This window comes from Quercus lobata, chromosome 1 (genome assembly GCF_001633185.2).
Source record: "Quercus lobata isolate SW786 chromosome 1, ValleyOak3.0 Primary Assembly, whole genome shotgun sequence".
NCBI classification, from domain to species: Eukaryota; Viridiplantae; Streptophyta; class Magnoliopsida; order Fagales; family Fagaceae; genus Quercus; species Quercus lobata.
The window spans coordinates 36,795,451-36,809,193 of record NC_044904.1 but is presented as its reverse complement, the minus strand read 5'-3'; the positions used below and the strand labels follow the sequence as shown (position 1 = coordinate 36,809,193).

General features: G+C 34.8%; 2 protein-coding genes across 2 annotated transcripts; both read right to left on the bottom strand.

Annotated features, from left to right (window-relative positions):
- Window positions 1-267: 267 nt before the first annotated feature.
- Window positions 268-2,956, bottom strand: LOC115989049 (L-type lectin-domain containing receptor kinase S.4-like). The gene has a single exon (XM_031112712.1). It carries the CDS (start codon window positions 2,763-2,765, stop codon window positions 666-668), a length of 2,100 nt encoding a protein of 699 aa, XP_030968572.1. The 5' UTR covers window positions 2,766-2,956; the 3' UTR covers window positions 268-665.
- A 9,191-nt stretch (window positions 2,957-12,147) lies between these two features.
- On the bottom strand, window positions 12,148-13,742 carry LOC115953295 (ribulose bisphosphate carboxylase/oxygenase activase, chloroplastic-like; the record flags this gene model as incomplete). The annotated part of the gene is made up of 3 exons (XM_031070900.1): window positions 12,148-12,356; window positions 12,477-12,758; window positions 13,286-13,742. Coding segments are annotated over 3 exons (855 nt in total), but the record flags the coding sequence as incomplete, so codon positions are not given.
- Window position 13,743: the final 1 nt, after the last annotated feature.

Below are 13,743 nucleotides of genomic sequence, written 5' to 3'. Positions count from 1 at the left end.
CGCATGGAAAATATGTTAGGCACTCGCAACACTCATCTTTTTACCTTATTTTGAATCATTCCTAACGTTCATCACTATAAAAATAAATTGAACAAGTGTTTTTGAAAAAAACTTGTTTGCAAATTACATTTTGAAATAGCTATAAGTGCTTTAAAATAAATACCATTAAGCTCGCTTCTTTAGAAAGCACTAGCAAGCTAAAACTGCAAATTAATCTCTTAGACATTTTTCTCATGCAAAAGATAACAAAAACCACAATGGCTATATTCGAAGGGGAGAAATTTGTTGTAGTCATACAAAATGCAATATTGTGTACAAGAAAATGACTTTGAGAGTAATTACCCACAAAACCTTCACTTTTACAAATTTTGTGAAAGAGAAATGGTATTACAACAGGAGATGTTAGCTCATCCTTCAGAGGTATTAAGGTTCACTCATTGCGAAACATGCTATATTAGTAGTTTAACACACAAAATCAAACATTTGCATATGAATTTCTTGGATTTTTTTTTTTCTTCCTTCAAGTCAAAAACTTCCTTGGAAGGTTTTCTAAAAAATCAAATGGAATCTCACAAGGTATTTTTTTTTTTTTTTTAAGGAAAAAAAGAAAAGAAAAGAAGAAGCAAGATTTTTCTGCTAAATTTTTTGTCACTGGTCACTAGTCACTACCTAGTTTCCCCTCTGCCTTGAAGAAGGGAGAGAGGTGAATTAGAAAGAGAAGCAAAACTGACACTTCTATTTCTATTCATTGTGGATGAGAACGAGTCCATCTTTCCAAACGAGGAAGATGCAAACGAGTGCACAAAATCATCAAACCCTTCCACATGACCCTTTCCTCCATTGAACTCACTCGGGGCTCTCAAATCATCCGAGATGTTAGCCTCTCCTTCCAAGTACCTCACCACTTGTCTCATACTAGGCCGTGCCATTGGTACATTATTTGAACACATTAGCCCCAACTTTAACACCATCACCACCTCACTCTCATCAAAATCACCATTCAACCTTGGGTCCATCACATCAAGTAGCTTTCCTTCAATGAACCTGTCCCAAACCCAATCGACCAAGACCAACTCTTCCGGCATTGCCTTGGGCTCAATGGGCCTACGCCCACAAGCAACCTCGAGCAAAAGTGCACCAAATGCAAACACATCTGAACATGTTGTGGCCTTTCCTGTTCTAGGCAACTCTGGTGCAAGATAGCCTAAAGTGCCAACGACCCGAGTTGTACCCGGGTTCGACCCGTGTTCACATAGTCTTGCTAGTCCAAAATCGCCTAGTCTTCCATTGAGTTCACTGTCTAGTAACACGTTGCTAGCCTTAACATCTCTGTGAATCACAACTTGTTCATAGCCTTCGTGTAGATACAAAAGCCCAGAAGCAACACCCTTTATGATGGTGAACCTTTGCTCCCAAGAAAGGACTGTTTTTGGCTCATCAAACAAGGAATTATCTAGGCTCCCATTAGCCATAAAATCATACACAAGAAGAAGATCGCCTCGTTTACGACACCAACCCAATAATTGAACCAAATTCCGGTGGCGAAGTCGACCAATGCTAGCGATTTCCGATACAAATTCACGCAAACCCTGTTGGGATTTGTGGGAGATTCTCTTAACAGCAACTTGGGTTTTTGAATTCGGAAGCGTACCTTTGTAAACTAGACCAAAACCACCACTACCAAGTAGCCCTTTTTCTCCGAAACCATTGGTTGCTTTCTTTAGTTCTTGGTAAGAATAACGATGTGGGCCTAGTTCAAGCTCCCAATCTTCGACTATGTCGGCGTTCTTAATCTTCCTGAACAAGTATATAGCAACGAAAATTGTAGATAGTGCAAGAACAATAGCTGAAACAGAAACACCTACTTTTAGAGCTGTGTATTGTTGCTTCTTGAGTCCAGGTAGTGAAGGCAGAGAAGAGAGATCAAGAGCTGGAGCTTGCCCATTAATCTTGAAGCTCCAGCCCAAAACATAGTGTGAGCTCGCAAGCAAACCCGTTGAAGCAGAGAATCCAACGTACATGGATTCTTGAAGGATTGGTGAGAGATCTAAAGGAAAAGATAAGATTGGCTTACTGGGTTTAGAAGAAAATGGAGAAATGGTAACGTTGAGAACATTTTGAACTGAATCGTAGTCGATCCAAGCTTGAATAGCTTTCCCACTCTTGAGGTTAAGGTCTTGTTTTGTTGAACTGTCGGTGAAGTATGCTGCGGTGGCTGAGGCATTGGAGGTTAAGCTATTGATGTCGATTCCAACATGGTTGTCGTTGATGTCTCCGAACTCGAAGTCTTGGACAGTGTCGAACTCAACTGCGAAGAGATGATCTGAGGAATTTCCCACATCGCTAGGATTGAAAAGGCCAAGGTACTGGCTTGGATGAGCTTGTAGATCCTTAGTGGTTGCGATTGTGAAAGCAAGGCCGTGGCCTCCGAGCTTTGGATACTCGGGGACTATGGTAAAAACAAAAGATGTGGAAAAAGAGAAAGCTTTACCATTGGTGGAGTTCTTGAACTGAAATGGAGAGGTATAGAAAGTATGGCCCATTAACCGACTGGTCTCGTTGGTTAATTTAAGAATGCCAGTTTTTTGGATCTCAGCGATTCCGTTTAAGGTTATGTTGGTGCCTACATCTTTGAATCCAGCTAAGAAAAATTGGTTAAGCTGGGATGAAACAGGGATTGAAAGGAAGATAAGAGCAAAGAACAATCTAAGAAGTGTGGCCATGTTTGGGAAGAGAATCTTAAGGCATGTGAATGAAATGGGCATTAAGATTTTTGAAAGGGTAGGTGGGTTTAGAATTTAGTCATTTACTATGAGGAAAGTGCAAGAATGGTAAAGCATGTGTATTTGATAGCACTAATTGTAATAAGGATTGTGTTTAATAAAAGGCTGGAGCAGGAGATCTGAATTTGTAATGGGGTTCTAGGAAGTTGGATTGGGGTTCTAGGAAGGTTTCTTTTTTTTTTTTTTCTAAGTTGGGGTTCTAGGAAGTTAGGAACCTTAAGACAGCAATTGGTCACATTACAAGGGCACACAGTTTCAGATGATAAAGTGGGAGTAAATGCAACTTGTAAATAAAAATGGAATTGGAATGGGATGGTATATGAAGATGGGTTTTGATTTTTCAGCTGGAATCCTATATCATTGACACAGTAGAGGAGAATAGAGAGCTCTGGATCTCATCCGAGCTCACAACTCACAATTATGAGCACGAGAGACAGGCGTCTTAGTAAACTGAACAGGACACAAAATTGTGAGTTCTCCTTTATTTATTCCCCGTTTTGCCCATTAGGATGGATAACAATTTTGCCCTGTCACCTCCTGTTTTATCCCGTACGGGTTTTTCTCACCTTGCAAAAGTGATAGAACGGGAATTAGGAAATTTTAGCCCCACACTACAGGATGGGGCGGGAATCGGTTTAGACTTTTTAAATTCACCATGTCTTGCTCCGCATTGATAAGGGTTAAATTATAAATTTTTCATACTTTAAACAAATATATCAGAGCTTATTTTCTCAGCTTCTTTTTTCTCTTTAGCAAGGTTGAAAATAAAGTAGCAATTTCAACATTTTCTTTCGCCTTTATTTGATGTCGCAGAAGTCTGAAGAAAGCACACAAGATACTCTCTTTGATTAAACAGAAACTAAACTGTTAATTTCTGGTAGTAAATCTCGAATCCACGAGGGGTTTCCCTGAATCTACAAGTAAATAAAAACTAGAATCTACCAAAAAAAAAATTTTTGACAAAACATCTATATTTATTGATAATGGTCTCATTGGCTCTGACGACTACGAAACATATAAATATTAAGAAAAACGTCTAAAACCCTAATTTGCATTAATTACGTGATTAGGTGACAAAATATTGAAATTTACCAAAAATGGCAAAATGGAGTTAAATGTAGAATTATAAACTACTGACCTTAAGGGTCGTTAAAAAACAAGTGGAACCTTATTCTGACTTTTGAGCAAAAAATTATTAAGGAAACAAATATTACTATAAACGCCAAAATCACAATTTTTGGAGCCTAAGCGAAGGAATTTGTCATTTTCAAGGGATACCTCGTGGCAAGCCACGATTATTGCTCAGAAAGCCGTTTTGCTTTAGCCTACCAAATGTCATGCAATTCCAACTCCAAGACCCATGATTTCTGCTAGTGCTTTTTTACCTTGCGCGTTGATTTCAAGTGCACGTGAGAGTCTAGGAAAGCCATGACGATTTGTTCTACATCATTATCAGAAACAAATTTATATACTATTAAATCATTGATTCCATTCAACGTCTTTCTCAGCATATATATTATCAGGAACACAATAGTATGTTTTCTATTTGTAGTTCTTTGTGGTTGTACGACTGTGCAGCCAATTATTGTCTTTTGAAATACAAATTGTGATTCTTTCCAGATTTCATTTTCGCAATCTAATGGGCAAACTTTTTTTTATTCTATATCAACCTACACCGATAGACATGTAACCTATATTGAACATTGTATTCATGTAATTTTTTATTCGGCTAGCATAGATTTTATTAGGCTTGGAAGTTTAAAACTCATTGTTTTATTTAATTCATGTAATTTTTTTTTCTTTCCCATTATTCTATATTATCTTTGTTGGAGATATATAGAGTTTTAAAGGGTGGGGCGAGACTTCGCGAGGCCCCAAGGAGCTAGGATGGGACAAGAAAATTTTCCCATCATGTGGGGCAGGATGGGGATAGGGTAAGACAAAACCATGCGAGGCAAGGGCGAAAACCCCATCCTTCAGCCCTACACTGTCCCATTGCCATCCCTAAATTAGAGCATTAGCATTTCAGGGTGTAAAACTCTCCAAATTGCTATTTTACAACCACACACAATCAAATTGAGCTTTAGCTAAGTGGGCATTGCTAAACAATTTTTAGCAATTATGAACGATAAATATAGGAATCATTATTGCTAAGTTTGTAAACCTGAAATATAGTATTTTATTTTGTGAATTGGAAGCGGGGCTTTTACCCTCTTTTTGGACCCAAGGCTCACCTTGGTGTGCCAACCTGGGCAGAAGACATTGTCATGTGGGTATCTCTCTCTCTCTCTCTCTCTCTCTCTCTCTCTCTCTCTCTCTCTCTCTCTCTCTCTCTCTCTCTCAAACCTTGCATGGAGATCAGCATGCAGTGGTGTAGATCGATGTTTGATGGTGTAAATTAGCCTACCTTGCTAGAGATTGGCATGATACAGTGGCGTTTGTTCTAATTATGGCTTTTTCCAATAGGTTTGTTGTGATGGTTGGCGGTGCTGTGGTAGTGGTTTGGTATGGGTTTATTGGGTTGTTTATGGATTTTCCAAGTGAATGGTGGTTCTTAGTGGTTTGTTGGGTTTGTAAGGGGGGTTTAGTTGTTTTTGGTATGGGCTGTGGGTGATTTTGGTGGGTAGTAGAGTAACAGTTTCTTGGTAGAAGAGAGAGATAGAGACGAAGATATAGAAAGAGAGTGAAAAAAAGAAATTAGGGTTGGGTATGATGTGAAAAAAAAAAAAAAAAAAAAAAAAAAAAAAGAAGAAGAAGAAGAAGAAGAAGATATTGGGTGAGTTGTAGAATGTATTGGTAAACTAGTGAAATTAGGTTTTTAGATGGTAAAATGAGTTTTTTTTTAGACACTCAAATGTGAATACTCTTAGCCCTCGCATCAAAACTGACTATAAACATTGAATTTTGATAATAGTAACTCATTGTGCAATCTCCTGATATAAAATGAGCAAATCGCAAATGGCAATTCCATGCATTTATTTGTTTTATTCTTTGTAGATATGGTAGAATTTAGCGTCTACTCCATGATAATTGTTTTTATCATCATGTTAAGACATCATTTGATTTTTTTTTTTTTTTTGGTAGGTGGGATTTGAATCCTAAATTTTTTATTAGACGATAAATAGCTTTACCAATTGAGTTTATTAGAACCTACATTCTATGTTTTATTTTAATGTAAGACTTCATACATGCTCATCTTAAGCTTAGGATTTAGGAATGAAGTTTTAATATACAAACAATTTTGATGCAATAAATGTAGCGTCCTTAGAGCATTAGTATTGGTGGTAGTAAATTTAATAACCAAATATAAAAAAAAGTGGGGCTACATCAGTGGAGGAAAAGCTAAAAAAATTTGTTGTTGAGCTATAATGCACTATAGCTTAAATGTTAAACAAAAATATATATATATATATATATATATATATAAATACATTTTATAAACTCCTCCACTATAGCTCAAATTATTAAATCATTTCCTTTATTTATTTTTTCTCTTCCTTTCTTTTCTCATTTTGCCATTGCACCTGTTAAAAAATTATATATATATATATATATATATATATTTATTTATTTATAAGAAAAGTCGCGATTAAAAAGATATTATTGTTATACTAGACAATTATTTGCTAATATGTGGTGGTGGTGGTAGTTATGATTATTGTTTATTGTAGTAGATATATTATTTTATTCTATTGTTTATATTATTTTCATGTGTTGAATGCTAAAATAAAACTTGAGTATTTTGTAAAATAAGGTGGTAAAATAAATAAAGTAATTTTTTGTGGTGCTAAAATTTAAAATTTTTGGCATCACCAATGCTGATACTCTTAAGCTATCATGAGGTTATAAAAAAAAAAAAAAAAAAAAAAAAAAAAAAAAAAAAAAAAAAAAAAATTTAAAATTGTGAGAATAGTGGCGGTATTTCATTAACACTTTTTTTTTTTTTTGGTTAGATGTCATTGCTAGCTTTGAACATTGAACCTACATATATATCATTCTAGTTCAATGATAGCCTTCAATAGAGACACAATATTGTCCATTTTTGTAGTAATCGTATTTAAATTAATAATTTTATGTTTGAATTGACACCACCAATGCTAATACTCTTAATCTGTCATGAGGTAAAAAAAAATGTGCCTCAGATTTAAAATTGCAAGAATAGTGGTGGCATTTCATTAACAATTTCTTTTTTGTTAGATGTCATTGCTAGCTTTGAACATTGAACCTAGATATATATCATTCCAGTTCAATGATAGCCTTCGACAAAGACACAATATTGTACATTTTTGTAGTAATTGTATTTGAATTAATAATTCTATGTTTGAAAACATTAAGGAAAAGTTAAAATTTTTGGCACCACCAATGTTGATACTCTTAAACTATCATGAGATAAAAAAAAGGTGCCTCAGATTTAAAATTGCAAGAATAGTGGTGGTATTTCATTAACACTTTTTTTTTTGGTTAGATGTCATTGCTAGCTTTGAACATTGAACCTAGATATATATATCATTCCACTTCAATGATAGCCTTCAACAGAGACACAATATTGTCCATTTTTGTGGTAACCTTATTTGAATTAATAATATTATGTTTGAAAATATTAAGGAATTCTCTTTGAAATGTTTCTCTTTATTTGCTGTGGGTGGAGAGGAATCTTAATTCATCAATATAAAGGAGACTGTCCCCAATCAATGTAGCCACTTTCCGCATTGTTTAGTCTTATGCTTTTCAAGGAATTCATGTCTTTGAACGTGCACATTATAATAGAGCATGCATGAATATAAAAATGCTAATGTGACCCAATACAATACATCAAGCATGTTATTGTTGCCCGCTCCAACCTTGCTACAATGATTAAAGCTTCTCTACAAACATAATGCATCGCAAAGCAATCCTTCACAAATTGCAAATCTGAGCTAGTGAATAGGATATAACACCATCAAACAACACCCAAGTTGGTTTTCTTTTGGTTGTTTATTTCATTATGTGGAACACCAAATAAGCTAGATAATTACAAACATAATGTTATCGTTATCAGGTGTAGAGGAATCTTAATTTTAATTTCAGCATCTAGGAGTACTCTAGTCTGCAATAACAGCCAGTTCATTATTTTAAGGTCTTAAGCTTTGAAACACGAAAGGTGATTGAAGAAGAGGGAATAAAACTTCAAACCCACTTACCCACTTTATAATTCTATATTGACGGAAAAGGAATGCAAATTGACTAGGCAACCAAAGTTTGGGCGATATAAACACAATCTAGTTTACTAGCATAATCATAATTTATACTAACTTGTACAGGAAAAATATTTAAATCTTGGGTATGAAGCAGATTTAGTAGGGACCATATGTGTCACGCGCACGCTATGATGAGAGAGACAGTAGCTTGTATGACTTTTATTTAGAACATAGCTACCATGTGGAATGTGTGCCTCTCTTATTATTATTAGTTTTTTTCCTTCATATCTTTATCCTAAAGTTTTTTTCTTCGCCGCCGGCTTGATCTAAAGGTATGTTTGATCCGTTGCTGACCTTTAAAAAGTAAATCTACCCACCTACGACCCCATAAATAATTACCATTAGTGGTTGGTAATAGGTGAGACTTCATATTTGTTTTTGGCTCATGGATTCTCTCTTTGGCTCAACACATTTACTTGCAATAGTTTACAACAAATCAATTCTTATACCATAGCATAGAGGTATAGAAGAAGCTTAGATTAGGATGATACAGAGTGAAGTAATCTTTTTTTTTTAATAATTTTTTTTTAGAGAGTTTCAACTGATAGTATTCGCTTCTGATGATATGAAGTAAAGTAATTCTAGTAACACAAACTAAATCAATTTTTGTCGTAATTATTCTATGTGGCAGACTATGATTGACTGTCTATCTATAACTATCGTATAAACTTTTTTTTTTTTTTCATGTCACTTGTTGTCTGCTATGCAAATAATTGTTACAAAATTTGTGGTTTAGTTTGTTGTACTAAAATTTTTGTACAGATGGGGAAAAAAAAAGTATAAACAATAATACGAATATTATAAACTAGTATTATTTTAGATGAAGTGAGGGATGGACCGCAGCAAAGCCCTGGCGCAGTTTCGTAACAAACACTAGCTGGTTGGTTGTTTCTGACATGGTTAAATTCTCCAGCTGGTTTTCTTTAAAACTACAAGCTGGATTTGGCTATTATCGATAATGTTTGGTATTTAAAATATGCCTATGGTCGTCTGGTCCATTTTATACTGATTTATAATAAGATGGAGGATATTTAGTGTAGTCAGATGCGTGTCTAATGCACTTTAAAATAGTACTTTATCTTCTTCTTTATTTTTTTTTTGAGAGGCTTTATCTTCTTCTTTTGGTAGTTAATACTTAATAATGCTTTATCTAGCAAAATTAACCAGTCAAAGACATAACAGTACGATTATAATAAAGATTTGAGTCTTTTTTTCTTATATGAATAATACATATTTGAGTTATCTTAACTCTTAAGCAAAACTGCAAACCAAAATAGCAGCATTGGGGGTGTTCAATATAGATTACAGAGTGTTGCACTCTTTTCCCAATAGTATCAGGGCATTTGTTGACCTCTCGGAAAGGCAGGCCAACACAGTCTAAGCCAGGCCCAATTACGAAAGCAATAATTTGCTTTGGATTTTGGGAATTAATTCGAGATTCTGTAAAGTATTCATGCCTGGGCCATGTGTTTAACCCAATAAGGAAAGCTTCCCGGTTGGCTTTGCCATTATCGCCAGATTTCTGGGCTTACTTGAATATAAACCCATACCCCATTTAATTTGGGCTTGGTGATCACATTGTAGAAAAGAAGGAGATGCAAGCAGACAAATCCCAATATATATCCAAAGGACTACGTGTCCTTGCAGTACAATTATTTAAAAATAGCTATAATGGAATTTAGCAAGCAACTCAAAGGCTAAGTACAATTTTGGCACACTAGCTTTGAACAAAGAGTAGGACAATACGTGTCCCCAATGAAGATCTACGTCTTAATATCTTGTAGCTTTGAACAAAGAGTAGGACAATACGTGTCCCCAATGAAGATCTACGTCTTAATATCTTGTTGATTACAAAAGTATCCACCAAGCATAATTGACATTTTACTGTTTTGAAGGGGTCCTTAATGCTTTTGGTATACTTACCTTATTCATCCATATGGTTAATGAGGTTACTACGTCATTCATTTTTCGTGAAGAGATAATAGCGGTAGAACTTTTGCTTTCATCTAGTTAACGTGATACTTTGATATTGTCTGCCAGAAGGAATATATCATAGAGCACATCAAGATTTATTTTCAAAACTATGTTTTCTAGCAAATTTTCTACCTATAACTTGATCTTTTGTTGGCGTGTACCAATTGATAATAATGTAACAAATAGCCTTCTACGAACAAAATTTCTCTCCAAATTAGTTTGAAGAGAAATTTTTAAAACTTCTTATATATCTTTTTTTTAGGTGTGAATTTTGGAAATCTAACCATTAAATTTCATATTTCTTATGTTCTTAACATACATATCAAGTTTCGTTTAAATCGGATGTTATTTGTTATTCAATCAATAAACTTATTTTTGATATGCAATTTTAGATCACAAAAACTTGAAATTTTTACATTTGTTTAAAAACATAATAATTAATCTTTGACCTTCTTCAAATGTTGCAAGCATGAAGGATATAATAAGAACATGCAAATGAATAGTTAGATTTTTAAAATTCATACCCAATATAAAAATAGATAAAGAGTTTGAAGAGTTTCTCTGTTTCACTATAAGCTAGTTTAGAGAGAAACTTTGTTCGCTTTCTACCATCTGTCACAATGAATTTTTCAAAAGTTGGTTGTCCCTTTAATTCTCTTACTCTATTGGACAAATGAATTAATTTGTCTTCGGTAAAATCTTCTTAATCTGTGGGCTTTAAGAACCATATTTGATATGGTTGGAAGAATTTGTCTCTCTCTCCATCTTACTGAACTTGTTATCCAGAAGGTGTAATATTTTAACCATCTTATATTATTGGCTAAATAAGAGAGCATTGATTTGATCATAGCAGGGAATTGCTACCATTTATCTGATGATAAAACTTGAAAATCACTTGATTAGTGATTCCCCATTTCCCCCATTCAATTCTATATCTTCAATAGACAATATACCGTTCTTCGTTATTAATAACGACTGCTAACTTTGGTATTCCATCTCAAAGATTGATATATTTGTGATATCAGAGCAGGATTTTGCTATTCCTTAGTCAATGATTTTAAATCTTTTGTTGTATGTTGTCAAAAATATCACGAAGGAGCAAACCCTTTGTTTTTTCAAACATCATAATTCTTTTGGTTCTTTCTAAATTTGGTGTTATATTGACATAAATTTTTGATTTTTCAAGATCATTTTCAAAATCCAATCTTACTCCGTTTAAAATATAAGAATAGAATATTTAAATTGTTCTAGCGTGGCAGTTTGCTCAGCTAGTCTTTCTGTAAGATTACTCATCTTGTCAGCACTTCCCTTTTTGATTTAGAAGGCTAAATTGGTGCCATACTAGTTTGGTCTAAAGATTTTCTTAATAAATGAATTGGAGACTCTTGAGAAGTACACATGGAACAATTCTTAGAACAAATGTGCAGAGTGAGAGAAGATGACATGTCTTGTTAGGATACAATTTTACCCGCACATTTTCATTAAATATTTTAGGTAGATATTGTGATTTCCAAATCAAGTCCATGATTTTCTAGATTTAGAATTGGTAATTTTTCTCTTATTCTTGATTTACACTTTGTAAATAAAACGTCCTTCATTTCATGCACAATGTCTATATATTTTATTGATACCTATATTTAAAACGTAAAATGAGTGATGTGTACAAACTATGTACAATAAAGAGTGTGTAAGAATCAATGCCCATATAGAATTGGAAAGGTTAGAACTGTAAAATTTATAGGCCGAAAATGCTGTACAAATACTAGAGCTCTAATTCTATACAAGGGTACCAAGGGTACCAATGGCTTGAGCAAAATATGCAATTGGGGTTGTATGGATGAGGTTGAGAATGAAGTATGGCAGCTCAAAGGATAATAAGTGGATATTCCATGAGTGATAAGGTGATATCATGTTCTGTATGGTATGGCAACTCTCTATAGATGCCTTTCTTCCCGCCTAACCTGCAGCATGTTACTAAAAGATCCAATATACAAGTTGCATTAGCAACAAAAGTCGCTTTGAAAACCTCGAATTGTTATTAGAAACAAAGAACTCTTTGAGAGGCAAACAAAGGAAAGAGAATTAAAAAGGAAACTTATTTTCACTTCTATACAATTACAACACAGTATTTTTGTTAAATAGAAGGTTTTTTTTTTTTAAAACAATTTTTGTTGAATAGAGCTGGTACACCCATTCTCGGAGGTTATTTTCCCTATGCAATTTATACTCAAATGCCTGGAACAGACTTAAAATTGATACAGGCAGGACCCATCATCACTCCTAGCTGTTGGATCAAAGTTTGCAGCAGATGGATCAGTGCTGCCTTCCCGAACAGGAAGCTTAAATTGTTGGGCTGCTTTGCCTGCATCCAAACAATTATTAAAATCTTAAATAATCTCTTCTCTAACCTTTGTTCCATCCTATATAATCCTGAAGCCAGATGCAAACTTTCCATCAAGGCCTTTAGGATCAAGAATCTAACCATAGAAGTTTCCATTCTTGATAGCATCTTCATTTGCATCTCCAAGAGCTGCCTCATTCAAGTACTTCTCAGCCAATTGAATTCTCTTTACATTTTCCTGCTCTTGAACAAGCATGTTTCCATACTCAAGGAGCTTCTCAAGTGTAATTTTTGGTTGATCAAAGGTTGGAGGCCCCTCCTTTGAGTTCACAAGCCGTTTACCTACATTCTCTACACCCACGCCAGATATCCATTTCCTCACTTCATCATCATAGATTCTTGCCCTGAGAGCACCAAAGAAATCTGCATACAAACTCAATGATATTAATCACTTCATTTGGGTTCATTTTTAATATCTCAGGTCTCAAATTCAATTGCATATGATCACAACCACCCAACAGATTAAAACAAAAAACAAAAAAGTCCAGTTTCCATATGATATGGTCAAATTGAATACTGTTCAGGTCTTGTCTACCATGTCAATTTTAACTAGGATCGTTTACTATGTACCTAGAGACAGTCCAAGGCCAAAAAATAAATATTAAAAAGTATAAATTCAACCATCTATCTAATGTTCTTTGATAAAACCTTCACCTAAAAGTATTTCAGCAAAGCATATGTTCCTTTTCTATCCCAGTCAGCATTTCATATGAATAGTATCTGTCAAGTCTTTAGTCTCACTCATGAATCATGATAAACCAGTTGTATTTAAAATTTAATATATGATCAACATGACTTCTGCCTTTTCATTTATCTATATACAAATAATTAAAGGCTTAAAGCTATGCGCATGAGACACAATTAATTTACTAATCAATTCATATATTTACCAATGGACTGTCCAGGGAAGGTGTCAACAAGCTTCACTATGCCCTCCTTAGGTACACCATCTGTCCGGAAAATGCCCGTGCAGACACCAATGCAGTCTTCCCGTGTAGGTGCCCAGTAGAACTTTTCCATACGACCATCACGGATGAGAGGGGCATACAATGTGGAGAAGTCATTACCAGTGACTATGATGGGAACGCGTGGATTTTCCACCTTGTTGTACATACCAGGAAGCTGGACACTGGTTGGGTTATCAGCAATGTTCATAAGAGTGGCATTCACCATCTGATTGTTGACAGTGTATTGGGTAGTACCGCCCATCCTACCCGCTCCAGCATCGAGGTCATTGATGAATAGGCAGCACATTTTTCCCTTGCTGATAATGTCTGCTGCTTCGCGATACCTTTGCCTAATCAATTTTGCAGGCTCTCCAGCATTCCCACTTTCCAATTCTCCAGCA

What these genes read in the sequence shown, in the direction of transcription:
- LOC115989049 (XM_031112712.1), bottom strand. Translation starts at nt 2,765, where the DNA reads ATGCCCATTTCATTCACATGCCTTAAGATTCTCTTCCCAAACATGGCC.